The following is a 19,319-nucleotide window of genomic DNA, read 5'->3' as shown; positions in this document are numbered from 1 at the left end:
AAAAGGTAACCACCATTCTCACTTCTAATGGTGTACATTAGTTTTACCTGTTTTCAAGCTTTATATTATATAAATGGAATCATACAGTATATATTTCTTTTGTGTCTGGCTTCTTCCACTCAATCTTGTGTTTGTGAGGTTCATTCAAGCCGTTGCTTGTCGTCGTTGTAGCTCATTCACTCTCATTCTACCATATGGATGTTCCTCAATTTGTCCATTCTACTGCTGATGGCTACTTGGGTATTTGGATTGTCGTTTGCAGCCTGGGGTTATTATGACTACTACTGCTATGAGCATTCTAGTGGTGTCTTTTGGAGCACATTTGTATGCATTTCTGTTGGGTATGTTTTTAGAAGTGGAATTGCTGGGCAAGTACAGATGTGAGTGTGTTCAGCTTTAGTACCTTATACCAAATAGTTTCCCAAAGTGACTGTGCCAATTACACTCCCTCCATCAATGTATGAGAGCTTTTATCGCTTCGCATCTCTGCCAACAATTGGTATTGTCTACCTTATTCACGTTACCCATTCTGGTGGGTATGTAATGGTGTCACAATGTGGTTTTAATTTGCATTTCCCTGATGACTAACACAGTTGAGCACTTTTTCATGTTTATTAGCCATTTAGACCCTTCTTTGCAAAGTGCCTGTTGAAGAATTTAGACATGAGTGTTTTTAAGAAGCTCCTCAGGTGGCTCTAATGTGCAGCCAAGGTTGAAAACCATTGAACTAAACCACAAGTTAGCATCTGCTGCTCTGTTTCTCGATGTCCTGCCCTTGAACTTAAGAGTATTTGGGATCTGAGGGGACTTCGTGGACCTGGGGAAAGATAACCTTCACCCTCTACACCAAACGAGCCTGCTAGGAAGAAGAAAGAGATTGGAACTGGAGCTTAGGCCGTTGAGAATCTTTGGGAATGTGGCCTCCACTTAAGAAGGGTCTGGGGAGGGCCTGTGGTGTCCACAGCTGCCACAGACATTTCCTGACCACAAAAATGACCCCTTACTGGTTCTCCTGGAGCCCCAGGCAATCATGTGGAGAAAGTGGAGGGGCCTCATGCCAGGTACTTCCCAGTTTCTGGGCCAGCATGAATGGGACACAGCTCATATAGGGGTTGTGGTCAGGCTGGGGACAGTGGAGCATGTGTTCTGGGGACCTGTGTGGTGCTGAGGGAGGCATGCTTTCTGTGGCCTTTCTCCTGCATGAAAGACAGCCAGTGGGGCTCTCCCACATGGGTCCAGGTCTGGCCAGCTCTTGAGTTCTGTGGGTTTGCATATAGGTCCCAGTTGTTGTTTCCCTTACCTGTAATGATCTCCTCTATCTTCTGCTCCCCACTATGGGGGCCCTGCTTCAGGACCTTCCCTGGCCACCTGACCTCTACCTGATCCCCTCACTCTTCTGAGCTCCTGCAGCACTGAGAGTGAGAGCATACAGTGTGGCTCCTGATTATACACTGCCTTGTACTGAGTCCCCATTGTGTCATCTGTGCTCATCTCATCCCTGCCTCTGGACTGCAACCTCATCCTAGGGACTACTGGGCACTTCTCTGTGCTCCCTCACAGTGAGTAAAGTGTCATTTGGTAACTCAGTGACAACATCCTCCAACTTGAGAAGGAAGATGCAATAAAAATACAGACCACACTCAGAGTCAGCATTTTCCTTCCCTCAGACTTGAACTGTGCAGGTGTCAAGCAGAGCTGCCCTATATGGGCACTGTTTTGGCACATGTGCCACATGTCTGGTGGCATGGAGCTCTGTTCAGGGAGTCTAGAGTTGGACCACCAGCAGGGGGCTAGGATGTTGGTGCCTGACTGGCTGTGCATAAAGGCCCCTGAGGCACAGGGGCTCTGAACACCCTGATGGAGTTCACTGCAGTGCCCAGAGCTCAGTGAAGGGGGGGAGCACCTCGTCAGTGCCCATCCCATGTGCTCTTTGAAAAGAGCAGGGTCCACCTTCTGTTGACTGAAGTCCTGCCAACTGTGTGACGTGAGATGAAGGGCAAGGATGCATGCGGGCAATGTTGACATTTTGGAGGCTGGTGAGCACAGAGCCAACTCTGGGCTCTCAGTTGTGCCATGTCCTGTGGATTCAGACCCATCTTGGAAATCATCCTGGATACAGAGCATTTCATGTCTGATAGTCCAAGTGTGGATGCTGGGGTCCCCTTGATTGGCCCAAAGGGTAGCCTGAACCAGCAGCCAGCCACCAGAGTGCTATCTGAAGCCTGGGATAATGACAGGAAGAACACTCTCTGCGGCAGTATATGGGAGTTCCAGTTGCTTCACGCTTTTGCCAATGACTGATAGTCTCCGTCCTTTTCATGTTGGCTACCTGAGTCTCATAAAAAGAAAGACCCCTTTCCTTCTACTGAGTCTGCATCCCAGCCTCTCCCCTTTCTCCAGGGCCCCTACACAGCAATCATGCCCTTCAGTTCTCTCTTTCTGTCGTGCAGCGTTTGGCATGCTTCTGCCTCCATCGTCTGTGTAATGCTTTCCTCCACACCCTTCCCCGTGGAGAACAGCCATGCTGTCTGCCTCTCACAGCCAAGATTCTGGAAGGAGATGTCTGCTCTCCTCTTCCTCCTCAACCACTCATTTATTCAGCAAGTATTTATTTTACACCAGCCTGTGCTGGGGATTCCATGGTGAACAAGACCCCCTGGCCCTGCTCTCATGAGGCTTATAATCGGGTAGGGAAGACAGACATAAATTATTAACACATGCTTGTGTAATGGCAGTTGCGATAAGTGCTGCCACAGCCCAACAGCACAGGCCAGTTCTGTTCTGCACTGGTGCACCTGCAAACTTATTCGTCCTTCGAGGCTCAGCTCACATGCCACCTCATCTGTACCACCTTCTCAACACTGCACCGGTACGACAGGGTGGCCCTCTAGGCTCACAACAGCCTTGAGTATAACTGCTCCCCACAGAGGTTGCAACCTGAGGGTAGAGACCAGATCACACTCATCTCAGAGCCTCCAGAGCCCATTGTGTCAGAGGTGCTCAGTAACGAGTGCCAGTCCCTACCAAGTCTGAGCCAAAGTGGATGCACGTCTCCAGGCCCTGCCAATCCGCTGCTTTCTTTTTTCCTTTTTTTTTTAAATAGCTTTTTGCTTCTTTTTATCATTATAAAAATAACTTGGGTTAGAAACAACAATGCGAATTACTTATCAGTACTGAATTGTACCCTTACAAATGGTTAAGATGGTAAATTATATGTTATGTGTGTTTTACCATAATTTAAAAAAATAATAATGCAAAGAATAAGTCCATAAAAGGAGAAAAAGGGAGAAAGGTCCATATTATCTAGAAATAAAGGACAGAGGACTTGATTTAGGCAGAATTAGATTAAAAAATAAGATGTTTGGGGGCCGCCCATGGCTGAGTGGTTAAGTTCGAGCTCTCTGCTTCGGCGGCCCAGGGTTTTGCTGGTTCAAATCCTGGGCGTGGACATGGTACCGCTCATCAAGCCATGCTGAGGCGGCGTCCCACGTGCCCCAACTAGAAGGACCCACAACTAAAGATACACGACTATGTACCAGGGGGCTTTGGGGAGAAAAAGGAAAAATAAAATCTTTAAAAAATAATGATAATAAGATGGTTGTATTAGGGAAATGCAACTCAAAACCACAATGAGGGAGCTGGCCCAGTGGCGCAGTGGTTAAGTGCACACATTCCGCTTCAGTGGCCCAGGGTTCTGCGGTTCGGATCCCGGGTATGGAAATGGCACTGCTTGGCAAGCCACACTGTGGTAGGCATCCCACATATAAAATAGAGGAAGATGGGCACGGTTGTTAGCTCAGGGCCAGTCTTCCTCAGCAAAAAAGAGGAGGATTGGCAGCAGATGTTAGCTCAGGGCTAATCTTCCTCAAAAACAAAACAAAAAAAACACAATGAGATACTACTTCACACCCTTTAGGATGGCTATCATAAAAAAAATAGAAAATAGCAAGTGTTGATGAGGATGTGGAGAAATTAGAACTCTTGTGCTTTGCTGGGGGGAATGTAAAATGGTGTTGTTGCTGTGTGAAATGGTGCGGTGTTTCCTCAAAAAATTAAACATAGAATTACCATATGATGCAGCAATTCCAATTCTGGGTATACACCCAAAAGAACTGAAAACAAGGACTCAAAGAGATATTTGTACACCCATGTTCATATCAGCGTTATTCACAATAGCCAAAAGGTAACAATCCAAGTAAATGTTCATTGACAGATGAATGAATAAACAAAATGTAATATATACACACAATGGAATATTATTCAGCTTAAAATGGAATGAAATTCTGCCACATGTTGCAACACAGATGAACTTTGAAAACATTATGCTAAGAAGTGAAACAAGGCACACACGAAAGGACAAATATTGTATGATTCCACTTATATAAGGTACCTGAAGTCGTCAAATTCATAGAGACAGAAAGCAGACTGGTGATTGCCAGTGGCTGGCAGTAGAGGGGAATGGGGCATTAGCTTAATGAGTTTGGAGTTTATGTTGAAGAGGATGAAAAAATTCTGGAGCTGGGTGATAGTGATAGCTGCACAACAGTGTGACTGTACTTAATGCCATTGAATTGCACACTTAAAAATGGTAAAAATGGTAAATTTTATATTATGTATATTTTACCATGATAAAAAAAAGTAATTTGGGTGTATTATGGACATTTTGGAAACTATTGGTAAGCACAAGGGGAAAAAATTTAAATCATTCATAATCTTACCAGCTAGAGAGAGCTGCTGTTAAACTTTGTGTGTATCTTTCATTCCCTTCTTGTTCTCTCTCTTAAAAAAAAAAAAATATATATATATATATATATGTATACATCTATCTTTAGAGACCACATTGGACCCATTGGAAGTCTCCTCCTCACATCTCTCTCTCTCCCCTGTTCTCAGTGATGCTGCTTCCTCCCTTTGAGCCACTCAGAATAAGTCTGTCACTGTTCTGGACATCATTTCTTTGAACAATTTCTCACACCTAATTTCAACTCCCCTGCACCTCCAGGCTTTCACTTCTCTCAAAATGCCCATTTCTTCCGTGTGTCTGAAAACATGGTAGCACAGCAGTCCCAGTAATGAGTCAGAAGGGGCTGGAGAAAAGAATGAGTGCCTCTCCCAGCTTCTCAGAGGCTGAACATCTTAGAAATGTCCATGTGAGCGTGTCGGCTCTCTTGGATAATACAGTCATTGTTGTGGTTCCTGCGGAGGTTACTGACAACTAAACCCCTAAGTCTGTGGGTCCAGGCTGTGCTTTGACCAGGTTCCCGTGCCCTGCCTGGGGGCCCTTGCTTCTTGGACCTGGTGCTGGACCTCGCATTATCCCTGTTGATTCTAGCTCCTAGATCTGGCTTCTACAGCCTGTCAGGAGCCTGTGACCTCATGCCCCAAAGAGCAGATCCACCCTGTCCTCTTTGAGGGAGCTTGGAAAGGAGTGAGGGTTCCATGGCCTCTGATCCCTGCTGGGCCTTGGGGAGGAGCAGCTGCTTCCTCTCTTCCCTTCATGAGAAGTGGGCCTCTCCTTCATCTCAGGCACCAATCTGCCATGCACAGCGGTAAGTCAGCAGGAATGAGCTAAGCTATCAGAGATAGGGACTCCCTCCAGTATATGGGTCCTGGGGGCCCAGGGGGCTGCCCTGTGTCCACTGCCATCAGGCCTGACCCCAGAGCCACACCACAGCTGTCACACCTGTGGAGGTGCCCCCGGACCCCCACATTCCGGCCCGACTACAACCTCTTTCCCCAGCTTTGCCACATGGTCCAGGAGTCAGAGCATAGGCAGCTTCATCAGCAGCTGGAGGTAAAGCAAGAAGCCACAGCCACTCAGGTGACTGAAGTCCATTTCTGTGCCCACTGATTAGAGATGAATGGTGCCTTCATTTGCCTCCAGATCCAGCTACAGACACAAGACCGCTCTCTCTCGGTTTTGAGGTCTCCACAGAAGGGTTTATTCAAGGTTTCAGCCAGGACCTTTACAGCCCAGTCCTGAGAGGATTAGGTTTTTATTGCAACTTTCCATTAATGATTGATCTAAAACTGATACTAGAAACACTGAAGAACAAATTTGCCCTAGAGATTAGGAAAGGTCTACATCTGCCAGGCTTGGGGACCTGCCCACCTGCCCCCTCCAAGGTCAAACCAGGGCAAGGGTACATTGGAAGACCCACCTCACACACAGTCACACACACACACACACACACACACGAGGCTCGCACGCACTGCGGGGGTGGGGGGGGTGGGGGGGGCGGGACCAGATATAAATGCCCTTAAATCCTTTTTGGAATTAGGCTATAAATTACAAATAAATGGAGCAAAGGACAGAGCAATAGGACCTGAGGGCTCGTAATAGAATTTTTCTTTCTTGTTTTGTTTCTATTAATGCCTACTACAAATTAGCATCTTAAAGGGAAATTTGGAATGTGATGAAGAGAGGGGCTTGTGTGAAGGCCACAGCCTGGGCTTCCTACAGGTCCCAAAGAACTGACCCCTGAAGTGCGTCCAACACCAGCTGGGTAAGGGGCAGGGGATGCTGAACAAAATTTCACAGACACTTGTGGGAAGAGCCTTGGCAAGGCCTTGTGCTGTGCCTCTGGCTGTTTTGATGGCCTCTGAGGCTGTGACTGAGATAGTGGTGTCCACAGCCTGCATCAGAAGCACTGAAGGGCCCAAACCTACCACCTCAAGGACTGGGGAGCCAGGAATCTGCATTTTAGCAACCTCCCCCACGGAGAGTTCAGCCAGTCCCCACCCCTGAGAGCCGCAGGGAGCAGGGTGCTGGCAGCAACACTCTTCTCTTACTTCTCAGCTCCCTGCTCTGGGGCACGGGGAGTGGAGCGCTGGCAGAGATGCTTCTAAATGGAAACTGGAAAACGAAACTGGAAATCACAGCCTCGCAAACCCAAAAGCTGGTGTTTCTTTTCCACAGGGAGAGTCCCCAAGGGAGGAAGAAGCCAAGGAGCAGGGAGAAGCATGTTTAGTAAAGGCAGCGAGGGTGTTCCAAAAGCAGCCTAGCCCTGGGCACACCGAGCAGGGCTGCACCGGTAGCCTGTGGGCTGGGGAGGCGCCAGTGAGGAGGGCCACAGCCCTGCACCGGCTTCCTCTAAGGCTGGCCGGCTTGCTGTCAGCCCTGGGTGGGTTTCCTCTCTAGGAAAAGCTAATTTCACGCTGGATGAAAAACTCTTTTCAGAGGTGCTTTAGGAAGGGCCGTGGCTCTTGGTTAATCTGAAAATATTTACTTCTGAAAATGTTTCTCAGAAGTAAGCATTTCATACTAGCAGCTTCTTGCCCCACCAGCTGCCTTCACCTCCTTGGCCTGCCGGGCTCTCCCACAGGCCCACTTGGAACTTTGATGAGGAATGGAGTTGCTCGAGTTTAGCTGAGGATCAAAGATCAAAAACCCTAGTCACCCCTCCTCTCTGGTCTCCCCCCTACAGGAGTTTGTACTCGCCCAGGCACAAACACTAAAAGCAGCTGCCAGCAAAGGCACCGCTTGGGGGCAACTCTGACGAAACCAGCAGAGCAGCTTTCATGGAAGCAGATTTCCTGAAGGGCCTGGAATGTGGAGGAGAGGAGGGCTGTGGGACAGGGGCCAAGAACTGTCCCCGCTAACTCCACACCATCCCTCCATCCCTCCACATGCCTGAAATGTCTCTTCCTCGAGGGAATGGCCACCCTAACTAGCACACTCTGTCTTAGAGTAGGACCCCTCAGTTGCACCCTCTCATGGTACCCTGTGTTTTCCAGCTATCTGTGTGATTATTTGCTTCATGTCTGTCTCCCTCACTGGAACTAAATTCTGCAAGGCCTGGAACCTGGTCTGAGTTGTTCACTGTTGTGCCCTTGGTGCTTGGAATAGTGCACAAAAAAAGTGTGTATTCAGTGAGTGAGGGCGGCCTGAAGAACCCAAGAGAAGGCCAGCACTCCAGCAAGGGATCTACACCGGCCTTCTCAGTGCCCAGCCCCGGCCCCAGCCCCTCAGAGCACCTTCTGTTGAGGATGCTGCAGACAGACCCCCAGCTCTGCCACCAGCAGTCCCAGGGCCCCAGCCTGCGGAATGCTCTGACTGGCCCCGGTGTGCAGGTGGTTTCTGAGGACCGCGGGCTTAGCAAGGGGATGTGGGGTGTGTGTGTTGGGTTTCCTGTGGCACATCCTCCATGGCCCTGGCTTTGCCCCCACCTTATCTGACAGATGGGCTCTCATACCCTTGTCCAGACAGGTAGGGAGACTTGGCTCCTTGGGCTACCTGGAAAAGAAAGGCCACTTTTAGCCTGTAGGTCAGGAGGAGACAAGCTGGGGTGGGCAGGGACGTGACAGTGATAAAAAGGGGGGCGCAGATGAAGGATGCCAGTAAACGGTGTCTTCTCAGCCTCTCTTTCTCATTGGTAAATGGGATTTGTTCTTGTGCATGTGCCTTTAAAGACAATGTAACAGGAGACAATAGGGCAGACTTTGGAATTGGGCTATCTGGGATAAAAATCTCAGCCCTGTCATTCCCAGACTATGTGACTTTGAGCCAATTACTGAATTTCTCTTTGCCTCGTTTTGGTCTTCTGTAAAATGGGAACAATTAGAGTGGATTCCGTGAGTTAGTTCACATTCCTGACACTTGGTGAGGGCTCAGTCACCATCGTCTGTTATTACTTTAACCACGCTTGTGAGGATCCAACAAGATGGCAAATGTGAGCACAGTTCCCAGCCTCGAAGGTGCTGCACAAAGAGTGATTATTATTTTGGAAATATCGAAGGCACAGCTTCCTTCCCACATTTGTCTGGGGGTGGGGCAACAATTTTACATATTTAATGTTAAGCTAGAATATGCACCAAAGGGAGGTGAAAAACTGAAACCACCGACCGTTTGAGCTGTAGGCTGCACCGAAGCAGTGTGGCCGCTGCAGATGGTGAGGGCCCGGCTGGCCCACTTCCTCCCTGCGTGCCGCGGGTCTTCCTCATACCAGCCACTTCCCAAGGCTGCAGGAAGTGAGGCCAGGAATACTTCAGGGTGTGTGTGGGGAGGTCTGGGCAGGGGTCAGCAGCTGCCAGGGTGAGAACAGAAGCCTTGAGGTCCTTGCTGGGTCCTGAGGCCACCTGTGCAGTAGACCCTGCCCTCTCCCTGCCCGGGCCTGCCCAGGATGGGTTTGCAGCAGCCTCCCCACCCAGGCTCTTCTCTCCTGAGGTTGCAAGCTATTGTACAAAAGGCATCCAACCCTAGAGAGGCAGGCTGGAGAGGAGCGCCAAATCTTTTCTCAAAGGAAATGCAGTTGTGGTTTTGAGACGTTCATTTCACATCTGTGGTTGGCGTTTCCCAGGGTTCTCAGAGGTGAATGCAGGGTCAGCCTGATGTCGCCAAATAAGGTTCACCAGTGACCTTAGCAACAGGCTTCGCTGCCCATTGGCTGCCACTGCTGCCGCCTGCCAATGCGGTCTCCGGAGGCGAGCGCTGAAGCTGGGCTGAAGCTTCCACATGTGCAGGGATCCAGCTGCTCCCTGTCAGAAACCACTGCCCTTTGAAGCAGCCACAGATCGGTAGAGAGCTCTGGGCATAGGGGCCGGGGGGCAGGACTGCCCGGATTCCCATGTTTCATAGTCTACTGGGGCAGCACTCCACTGACTGAGTCCTCACACAGCGCTGAATCAGCTCCCTCAGCTTAGTGGCCTGGTCCCAGCTTGCCAAGATGAGTTGCCTGTCCCCCTATGTCTTGACTGTCTACCTCGGAACTCCATAGCTCCATTTCATAGTTCTGCTCATTCCCGCTTTGTGCCAGGCACTCTGCTAAGCTGCTTCTACACATTATCTCTTTTAACTCTCTCAACGACGCTGTGAGTCACTTAGCCCCATTTTACAGATGAGAAACTAAGGCTAAATGAAGTCAGGTAACTGGCCCAAGGTTACACAGTAAGTTGGGAAAGCCACAATTTAAATCCTATTTATTTATTTACTTACTTACTTATTTAATTTGCTGAGGAAGATTCACCCTGAGCTAACATCTGTTGCCAATCCTCCTCTACTTTGTATGTGGGTCACCACCACAGCATGGCCACCGACGAGTGGTCCGCCTGTGGGATCTGAACCCGTGAACCTGGGCCGCCAAAGCAGAACACACCAAACTTAACCACTAGGCCGCAGAGCTGGCCCCTAAACCCAATTTAAACAGGTCCAGAGCTCACACTATTGACTGTTGTACTATATTGCCAGTCACTCAATGTCTCTGTGCCTCAGTGTCTTCATCTGTGACATGGGGATAATAACACCTACCTCACAGGATGGAGTGAGGATGGCACGGAGTGACTTATGTACAGGAACCCACTGCAAAGTGGTGGGTTGTCCAGTAGCACGCCTTGGCACCAGTGGGCTTTGTGCCTGCTGGGCGTGCTCCACAGGCAGCTTGCACGTTCTTCTCCCAGCGAGTGTGCTGCTGAAACATTGAGGTTTGTGCACCGGACTTCTCTGTGGCCCTCATATTTGGTTTCCACTTCCTCATTCTCAGCCTGCTTCCACCTCCGCCCAACTGCATCACTGAGGCGGGGAGGCCAGAGAGGAGCCTGCTGCCAAGGGGCTCCAGCCTCTGGGTGCCAGAGGAAACAAGGTGTCTGGGCTGGAGGGGACGAGGTTCTGAGGACAGAAGGCGGGCCGGTCAAACTGCAAGGGCAGGCATACCTCATTTCCTCTACCCCAAACAATGCTAGGGTGTTAAAGCACTGTTTCCCTGAGAAACATTTTCAGAATTAAAAAGTACATAAGTGATCTAGTAAAGAGGAAAGTACATATGCCCTATAACCCAGCAGCCCGACTCCTCAGAATCTTCTCTAACCAAACTCTTACCCATGTGCACCAGAATATCCACACAGCACCAGGAAGAGTCCAAGTGCCCATCAACACCAAAGAATACAAATAAATTGTGCAACATTCCTACAGTGGAAATGAATGAACTATAGTGACTTGTAATACTGTAATGTTGGATAATACTCTAATAGTGGATGGCTCTCATCAACAGAATGTTAAATGAAACACAAAAGATTATGTACAGTATAATTTCTTTTGTGAAAAGTTTAACAACTAGCAAAACTGGACGGTATTGTTTAAGCATACATGCAGGGGAGGTAAAACTATAAAAAGCACAGAAATTATTGTCACAAAAGTCGATTTCATTATGACCACAGGGGAGGGTTGGGAGTGTGATTAGGACGGGCACACAGGGGTCTTTGAGGGTGATTGACATTGTTTTATCTCTTGACCTGGTGGTGGTTATACAAATATTTGCTTTATATTTTATACTTAAAACTGAACATATGTTTTGTGCATTTTTCTGCATAATTATTGTTTCACAATAAAAAATAAAAGTGTATGTATGTCAATTCCAGCACTGAATGGTGTGGTGAATGGACAGGGCAACAGAATGAGCTCCACTCCACGTGGACATCTTTGGAATAGCACACAAGAGTGCCACACTGGTTGCTGAACCACAGCTGTGACTGCAGACTGAGGAGCCGGGGAGGGAATGGAAGATAAAGACTGGTATGCAGTTTAGAAGTGGAGGACATCCTTTGACATGGCACTACAGCCAGGGTAGATCAACCACTGGTCGTGGCAACAGGGGCTGGAAGACACCACGGTCAAGGCTTGTCTGGACCTGAGGACATCTGAGGGGACAGAAGGACAAATGCAAATGACCATGCATGGGACTCAGCCCCATAGGGCGCTGGAGTTTCCGTCCCAGGATCCCCTCTTCAGGGATGCCTGTGTTTGTTGATTATCTGCCGTATGCCTGGCCGCTTCAGAATACAAGGAATAAAATGGCCTTTAGCAGTGGCTGAGACAGGACCCTGTGGGATGTACAATAAGGAGTCTAAGGCCACAGGATGAGGCTTTCCTGACTCTGTCCCCTAGAGGGCTGGCGTTTTCTAAGGTTGCAAGCCTGTTTTATTCATCCTGATTTCCCTAGCCTGGAATAGGCCGTGGATGACAGTTAATAAACGTTTCTTGTGTGAGCAAGTGTGTAGAGTCTATGCTGGAGAGAATAAGGGCTCTTTAGGTCCCAGAGGCAGCCCACCAGGCTCCCTGCTTCTCTGGTCCATCTCCAGACAGCCCAGCCAGCTAGAGCGGGCTTCCTCAGTGGGTAGCCAGGGCTCTTGCCCACTGGCAGCCCATCGCCTGTTAAAGACAACCCTCCTTTTTCTTCTCCAAGCTAAATATCACCAGTTTCCACAACTCTTTGTTTTATAGCCCTCAGCATTCTGGTTATCCACTCTGGAGAGGCAACAGAAGTATCCAGATGCAGTCTGAACAGGCAGAACCATGGATGCAGATGGAAAATCCAGGTTTGTGTGCTTCGGCAGTCTGTGTATTCAAACCGTGATTGTGACAGCTGCTGACATGGCCTCAGACACGCAGGAAGGTTTGGGTTTGCTGCTGATCATCTTTCTTTGGTGTTTTCACAGCCTTTACATAGACACTTTTTTGATGTAAAACCCCACGCTGCAGTCCTTGTCATCAGTGTTATATTTCTCCTCAACTCTCCTGGAGACTTCCTGAGAGCTGGCTTGTGGTAGGCACTCCACAGATGTTAGCTCATATTATTTGCTTAATTGTTTTATTATTTGAATGAACAATCATGAATTCAGTGTCCTTTATTTAGCAGGTACTGTGTTTCTGGCACTGCTGGGTGCCAGAATTTAGCAATGAAGAGAATCGGCCTGGCCCTGGCCCCCAGAGCCCACAGACACTCTGGGAAGACCTGTTGATTGAATGATAAACCCTGGTTGAACTTATTGTGATCAGCTCCCCCACCACCAGACATTTATTGGGTGCTTTCTTTGTGTTCAACTTGGAACACACCCTCCCTGCCCTCCAGTGCTGGGATGTGGGAGTTGTTGAGGACGACACCACTGAGGGTGAAAAAACACTGGACTTGGAACCAACTGACTCGAGATCAGGTCCTAGCACTGCCACAAACCCACTGTGTGGCCGTGGATGAGTTCACTTGACCTCTCTGAGCCTCAGTTATCTTATCAGTGAAATGGGGATAACAATACATCCTACAGGGGCAAGAGAGGATCAAATAGGGTGACCACACAGCACAACTCCACCTGTTAGTCTATGCAGCTGCTGGTGACCTGGGATTAACTGAGAGCACTTTTGCTTTGTGGCCTGAAGTTAACAGTCACTAAATGGTAGCTGTTGTTATGCACAAATTAGAGGGAAGCAGGGGTTACTTCAGGCCAGCACGCTGCACAGGATTTGGCCAGGCTTTGTTCTTCAAGGAAGGGCAGGGTTCTGAGAAGTGCAGATTGTGATGTAGGCAAATCCCAGGAGGCTGGGACTCCCAGGGCAGGTCTAGGGGAAGAAAACCTGGTGAGGGAGGGGGGTCTCAACCTCAAAGCCTGAATAAGGAGTTCTCTAGGAACAGAGAAGCCACTGGAAGCTGGATGTGGAGCAAGGATGGGTGAGACGAAGGTGAGTATTTTAATTATTGAGATGCAAAGGATCCTAGAGAGCATCTTGTCTGACCAGGCCATCAGAGGCCAGGGAGGGAAAGTAGTGAGTCTCCAAGGTCCCACAGCAAGGACCAGGGCCAAGCCTCCCACCTGTGCAGAACCCAGCTCAAATGACTCCTCAAGCCCAGTTGTGGCCCCACAAAAGGAAGTCCCTAGCACTTTTCATATATACATGTATATAATTGTTTTCTGACTGTAAAATTATGAGTCATTGTAGAGCAGTTTTAAGTTATAGAAATATAAACAAGAAAATATCACCTATAATCCCACCACCCAAAGATAATCACCATTAGTATTCTGATGCATTTCTCCCAGTAGGTATTCCACATAAAGCCATACATTAAGGGCTGGCCCCATGGCCGAGTGGTTAAGTTTGCGTGCCCTGCTTCGGCGGCCCAGGGTTTCACTGGTTCGGATCCTGGGTGTGGACATGACACCGCTCATCAGGCCACGCTGAGGCGGCATCCTGCATGCCACAACTAGAAGGATCCACAACTAAAAATACACAACTATGTACTAGGGGGCTTTGGGGAGAAAAAGGAAAAACAAAATCATATATTATATATTCATTAGATTGGAATTGTATTGTGTATAGTTCCATGTTCCACCTTTTTTGTGTGAAATTGTAAGTGTTTTGTGAGAAGGAGGGACTGTTTTTAATGCAAAAGAAACTCTAGAAAACTTTTTCCTTAGGAAAAAAAAAAGCACAAAGCCCAGTCTGTGGTGGTTGGGAGGACATCCTGAGGGCTGCCGGTCCGTCCGTCCGGTGTGAGCTCCAAGGCTGTGGCTCAGAGAAAGACAAGCCTTTCTCGCCTCTCCTGGCCAGGCTGCAGCGTCCTGCCTGTGGGCAAGACCGAGTTGCTGAGTCTGCACTCACCCTTCCTTCCTCAGCACAGGATGTGTGATCATCCACTCCATCCAAAGGCAGATGGGGTTGTGGTCGTTATTGTTTATTAATAACAAGGGCATCTCAGTCTGTGCAGCACAGTGTTTTCTCATGTGTTATCTCAACTGAGACTCACGCTGTGAGGCAGATAAGACAAGAGCTGTTACACCCATTGTTCAGATACAGAAACAAAGGCTACAAGAAATCTAGTGGCTAATTTGAGGCCACAAAGCTAGTAAGTAGCAGAGCAGGGATTGTATGCGTATCTGGCTGACATCCACTTTAGAGATTTTTGTCTCTAAACTTTTTTCCCTCTAGTCCTAGCTTTTCCTGAGCCAAACTGCATCCACTTAGTGAGATGAAGGACTGAGAGTGCTGTGAATATTATAGGTATGTGGAAAGGACACAGAACCCCGCTGTGGGACTTTTAAACCACGACTGCAGGCTCTGGCTGGATGTGCTGGGTGGCCTGACCTTAGGGCAGCTCCTCCAGGACAACTCGGAGCCAGCAGCTTCAGAGTTTTGAGGAGTGGGTTCAGGAGGCAGCTGTTTCCTGTAGACATGACCAGCAGGGGCACTATTCCTCAGGCATCCTTCTTGACCCATCCAAGCTATGGAGGCCCATTCCCTGCCCAGGGCATGGGCCCAGAACAGAATAGGGTCTTTCACAGAGGGACTGTGGAACTCTGTGAGACTGACTCTAACCAAGGGATTTTGGGCAGCTGCATCCCCCAGATGATTTCCCAGTATTGCTACTGTAACAAATTACTATAAATTAAGTGGCTTAAAATAACATAAATTTATTATCTTACAGTTTTGTAGGTCAGAAGTCCAAAATGAGCCTTACTGGACTAAACTCAAGATGTCAGCATAGCTGCATTCCTTCCTGGGGGCTCTAGTAGAAAATCTGTTTCCTTGCCCTTTCCAGCTTTTAGAGGCCACCTGCATTCCTTGGGTTGTGGCCCCTTCCTCCACCTTCAAAGCCAGCAATGGCTGCTCAAGTCTTTCATATAATGCCATCCTTCTGGTTCTGACTCTTCTGCCTCCTTCTTCCCTGTTTAAGGACCTTTGTGATTACATTGGACCCATCTAGATAATCCAGGATAATCTATTTTAGAGTGAGCTGATTAGCAACCTTAATGGCATCTGCAACCTTAATTCCCCATTGCCATGTAACATAACATATTCACAGATTCCATGCATTAGGATGTGGATATCTTTAGGCCACTGTGGACCATTATTCTGCCTACTCCTCTGGGTTCCTCAGGCATAGACAGCAGCCCTGGCCAGAGCACAGTCAGGATGTGCTGCCACTGTCAGAGAGGTCCTATTTGCCCAGGTCCCCTCCCACCTACCTGATTCAGCTCAACCAGTCCTGGACTTCTCTTCTCCCATCCTCTGCTCTCAGTCTTAGGTGGAGAAGAGCTGGGCAGCAAGTGCCAGGAAGCATGGACACAAGGAAGAGGGAGATGCAAGGCTGGATGCACCAGGGCTGTGGGAGGCGCCTGGGGCCTGCACAGAGACCCTGCACTTTCCAAGGACTGGGGCCAGAGCCAGGAGGACTCAGACACTGAGGTCTAAAGGTAGCTCCAGGGCTGGAGGGGCAGGAGGCCAAGAGTTGGAGCCCCTCCACCTCTGCACCCCTGGCTGCCCTTGACAGCCAGAGTTCACCTGGTGCCTTTCCTCAGGTGGCAACTGCCTGTCTGCCTTTACTCATTCCCTTTCCCCTCTCCTTCCCTGGGCCTCAGGCTGAAACCTTTGTGGGGCCAGAGGGAACAGGAGGCCCCTGCCGAGGCTTTGTCCTGGGCTGCTTAATGAGGACCTGGGGGATCTATGGCCCAGCAGGAGGGCCTGTGGGCAGTGTAGGGAGGGGCTGGACAAAGCCTTTGTCCCTCTAAGTAGGGTGACCAATTCACCCCAGTTTGACCAGGCCTTTCTCAGTTTTGGCACTACCCACATCCCTGGAAACTCTTCAGTCCTGAGCAAACTGGGACAGTCTGTCACCCAACCGCCAAGGCCCTTTGCACCTCCTAATGTATTCTAGATTACCTTTGCGGCCTGGACAGCTGGCCCTTTGGACTCTTGGCTCTTGGATGCCAATCTCTGCACGTTATCTGTGTGCAGAGAGACCTGGGGGCTGAGGAAGGGCCCCAGGCCAGTGCTGGGGAAGCACAGACTGCTGCTTGCAGCATTCCCAGCAAGAGCATCACTTGAGACCATGCCTGGGTCTGCATGGGACAGAGCTCCTACATATGCACCAGGGAGTGAGAAATTGTGTTTGCACTCAAGTGTCTAAAAATTTAACAGCCTGATTACTTCTGGGTGGTATACTGCAGGTGGCTTTAATTAATGATTTTATTTACTCATCTGTATTTCTTACTCTGTACAATTAAACCATGTTCCTTTTACTTGTGTACATTTTTAATAAAAGAAAGTAATTAATGACTCAGCCTTCCATCTCCAGCAGTCCTGCTGAGGAACACTGATGGGCTGTGCTACACGTTGTGGGACACAGAGGCCCTTGTTCTGAAGCCTTTGGCCTGGCTGCTGGTTGGTTGTGGCCCATTCTGCCCAAGGCTTTAATGCAGGGGCAGAGCCAGTTGCAACTCTGTGCCCTCCTTGCCTCTAATCCTGCTCCCCTGCACCCTTGGCTTGTCCCCCAGGGAAGGACTCAGAGAAGCCATGTGGGCAGTAGGCAGAGCAGGTGAGCAGATGCTGACTACAGGGTTTTGCTGACCCAGAGTTTTGCAAGAGATGCTCTCTAGTGCCGATCCTGCCTGAGCACTGTGAGAGTATGGAAGAGATAAGCTGCTTGCTTGCCCCTGAGGAGCTTCCAATCTGGTTGGAGAGATTGGGCACCCCACAGACAGCATGGGCAGTGGCAGACTGGAGGGGGACAGGCACTGGATGGTGAACTTTGCCTGCATGGGCCATCAGATAAAGGAGGGTCCAAGGACCACATTGCACATGTCTTAGTATGGCCGGAGGCCAAAAATGGTGTCCTCCCGTGTGACTGGAGGCAGGGTCCCCAAGTGGAGGAGATAGTCTTCTGGTCCAAGAACTCTGGCTGCTTGCCGTCCATGCTGGAAGGGTGGTGAGAATGGTTACCAGGCTGTTTCGAATCTTGGAAAGTTGGACACCCCTTCAGACCCTCCTGTCTGCCCCATGACCACAACCCCCGCAACACCTATATGGGAATGCTAGACTCCCATACCTAAGGACCGAGCCCTCCCCATGGCTCTCAGCATCCTGACATTCTGCTCTTCTGTCCATCCTGGAAAGCCCAAAAGGGGCATGTAGAGGGGAACCCTGGGTCCCCAGCAGAGTCAGCTACCCTTTACCTCCCACAGGCAAGGTCAGCAGCCCCCACCCCAGTCCACCATTGCCCTGGTGTGGCCGACATGACAGGACTTCTTGACTTGTTCTTAGTTTTAGAAAAGTAATAACTGTTCCGGCGTGACTCCCTCCTTATCCACCCCAGATCCCCAAACACCAACTCCATGTCCACAGAACTCCCTTGTTCCATGAAGTCAGCTTTCTCAGAGAAGCCTGGCACACAGTCCTCCCACCCCACCCCAGGGCTCATGTGGCTTGGGCTACTTACTTTGCTCCTGAACTCAGATCCTGGGCATATCTCTTCACCTCTCTGAGCAAAGGTGTGGTTGAGTATTTTTAACTGCTGTGGAAGAACCCACTGTGCCTGCCCTAATTCTGGGCTGATTCAGGATGGACAGTGGAAGGTAGCAGAACTGGACACCCCAACATCCGCCTGGCTGTTAAGGGAAAGGGGAGGGCGGAAACAGAGAAAGAGACCCAAGCCGATCCAAGGCATTTGGCCAGAAATGGAAGCAAGGGCCCGACCCAGGCTGTGTCTCAGCTGGGTCTGCAGGACATGGAAGGGCCTTCCCATGAAGGAAGTCTGTGAGTGAGTCTGAGAGCCCTGCTGATGGGGGGCATCAACCAGCCAGCTGCCAAGAGTGCTAGGTTTTCTCAGGGACCAAGAAGCTGGGGTTAGACTCCTGACAGCCATCGGGTGACTCCAGTCTTGTGACTGGGAGTTAGGATGCACCCCCGAGTGGTCTTGACTTGTACAATCACCCAGAGTCCAGACCTCTTAGGACCCCAGGACCCAAGAAAGGGTCTGATTGAGAGCAGGAGAACAAGAGAGTTCAGGTTGCCTTGCTCAGACAGAAACGTGGCTGGAAAGTCCTCTTTGACCCCTAGAGCTGAGATAAGGCCCAGCAGGACAGAGTCCCCTGGAGCTGGGAGCCGGTTCACATACAGACTTGTGTGGTTGAGCTGCCCCCTCCGCTGAGGCCAAGTTACAGGCCTGTGTCCCACCCCCCTCGTGCCCCACCCCTCGAAACTGCAGGTGGCCTCCAGGGCATAGGTGGGGCATTGCTCCCCTTGAGGACCAAGCCAAACCCCACCCCACTGGGGCCCTGGGGCCTGTAGCAGCAGAACCACGTTGCCTGGGGTGGGGGCAGGGGAACAGAAGACAGTGTGGGGTCCCACACAGTGTCCAGAGCAGCTGCAGCTTTTCCTGCCTTCCCTCAGTGTCTCCAAATGCCTTCTTGGCATGAGGTGCTAGTGCCCTGCCCTGGGCCAGCTCTCCCAAACTTCCTCCCCAGGCTTCAGTTTCCTCCTCTGCAGGCAGCCTGGTATTGTGGGTTCTGGGCATAGACAGATGTGAGTTGGAATCCAGGCTCCATACTGATTAGCTGAGTCACCCTGAGCAAGCACCTTCTGCTGGTTGAGCTTTGGTTTCCTGGTCTGTGAACAGTGGGCTGTGGTGGGGTGCCAGTGCCATGGTACACATGGGGTTCTTGGCACAACACCTGGTGCAAAGTGAGCACTTGAGGCCTAGGTTGTCATCACCAATCCAGACTTTGAGGTCCTTTCCAGTTCTACCCATTTCTGAGCTCGAAGAGCTGGATGAAAGATGGCG

The 19,319-nt window shown here is 49.9% G+C and overlaps 1 protein-coding gene and 1 long non-coding RNA gene across 8 annotated transcripts in view; both read left to right on the top strand.

Moving 5' to 3' along the window:
- Nucleotides 1-11,979, top strand: part of LOC103563240 (5E5 antigen-like) — a 61,242-nt gene extending 49,263 nt beyond the window's left edge. For all 7 annotated transcript variants that reach the window (XR_011525611.1, XR_011525609.1, XM_070571113.1 and 4 more), the window contains one exon: nucleotides 11,353-11,979. Coding sequence is in view for 5 of the 7 variants with exons in the window: in XM_070571113.1 (XP_070427214.1) it covers nucleotides 11,353-11,450 (98 nt within the window). In the remaining 2 variants the exon portion in view is untranslated. The remainder of the gene's footprint in view (nucleotides 1-11,352) is intronic.
- Nucleotides 11,980-13,634: 1,655 nt separating this feature from the next.
- Nucleotides 13,635-16,820, top strand: LOC139075327 (uncharacterized). The gene is made up of 2 exons (XR_011525612.1): nucleotides 13,635-14,761; nucleotides 15,780-16,820. It is a non-coding gene; the product is annotated as an uncharacterized lncRNA (long non-coding RNA).
- Nucleotides 16,821-19,319: the final 2,499 nt, after the last annotated feature.

The sequence above is a fragment of the Equus przewalskii genome, chromosome 13, assembly GCF_037783145.1.
Source record: "Equus przewalskii isolate Varuska chromosome 13, EquPr2, whole genome shotgun sequence".
NCBI classification, from domain to species: Eukaryota; Metazoa; Chordata; class Mammalia; order Perissodactyla; family Equidae; genus Equus; species Equus przewalskii.
This window is presented reverse-complemented; position numbering and strand designations above follow the sequence as displayed.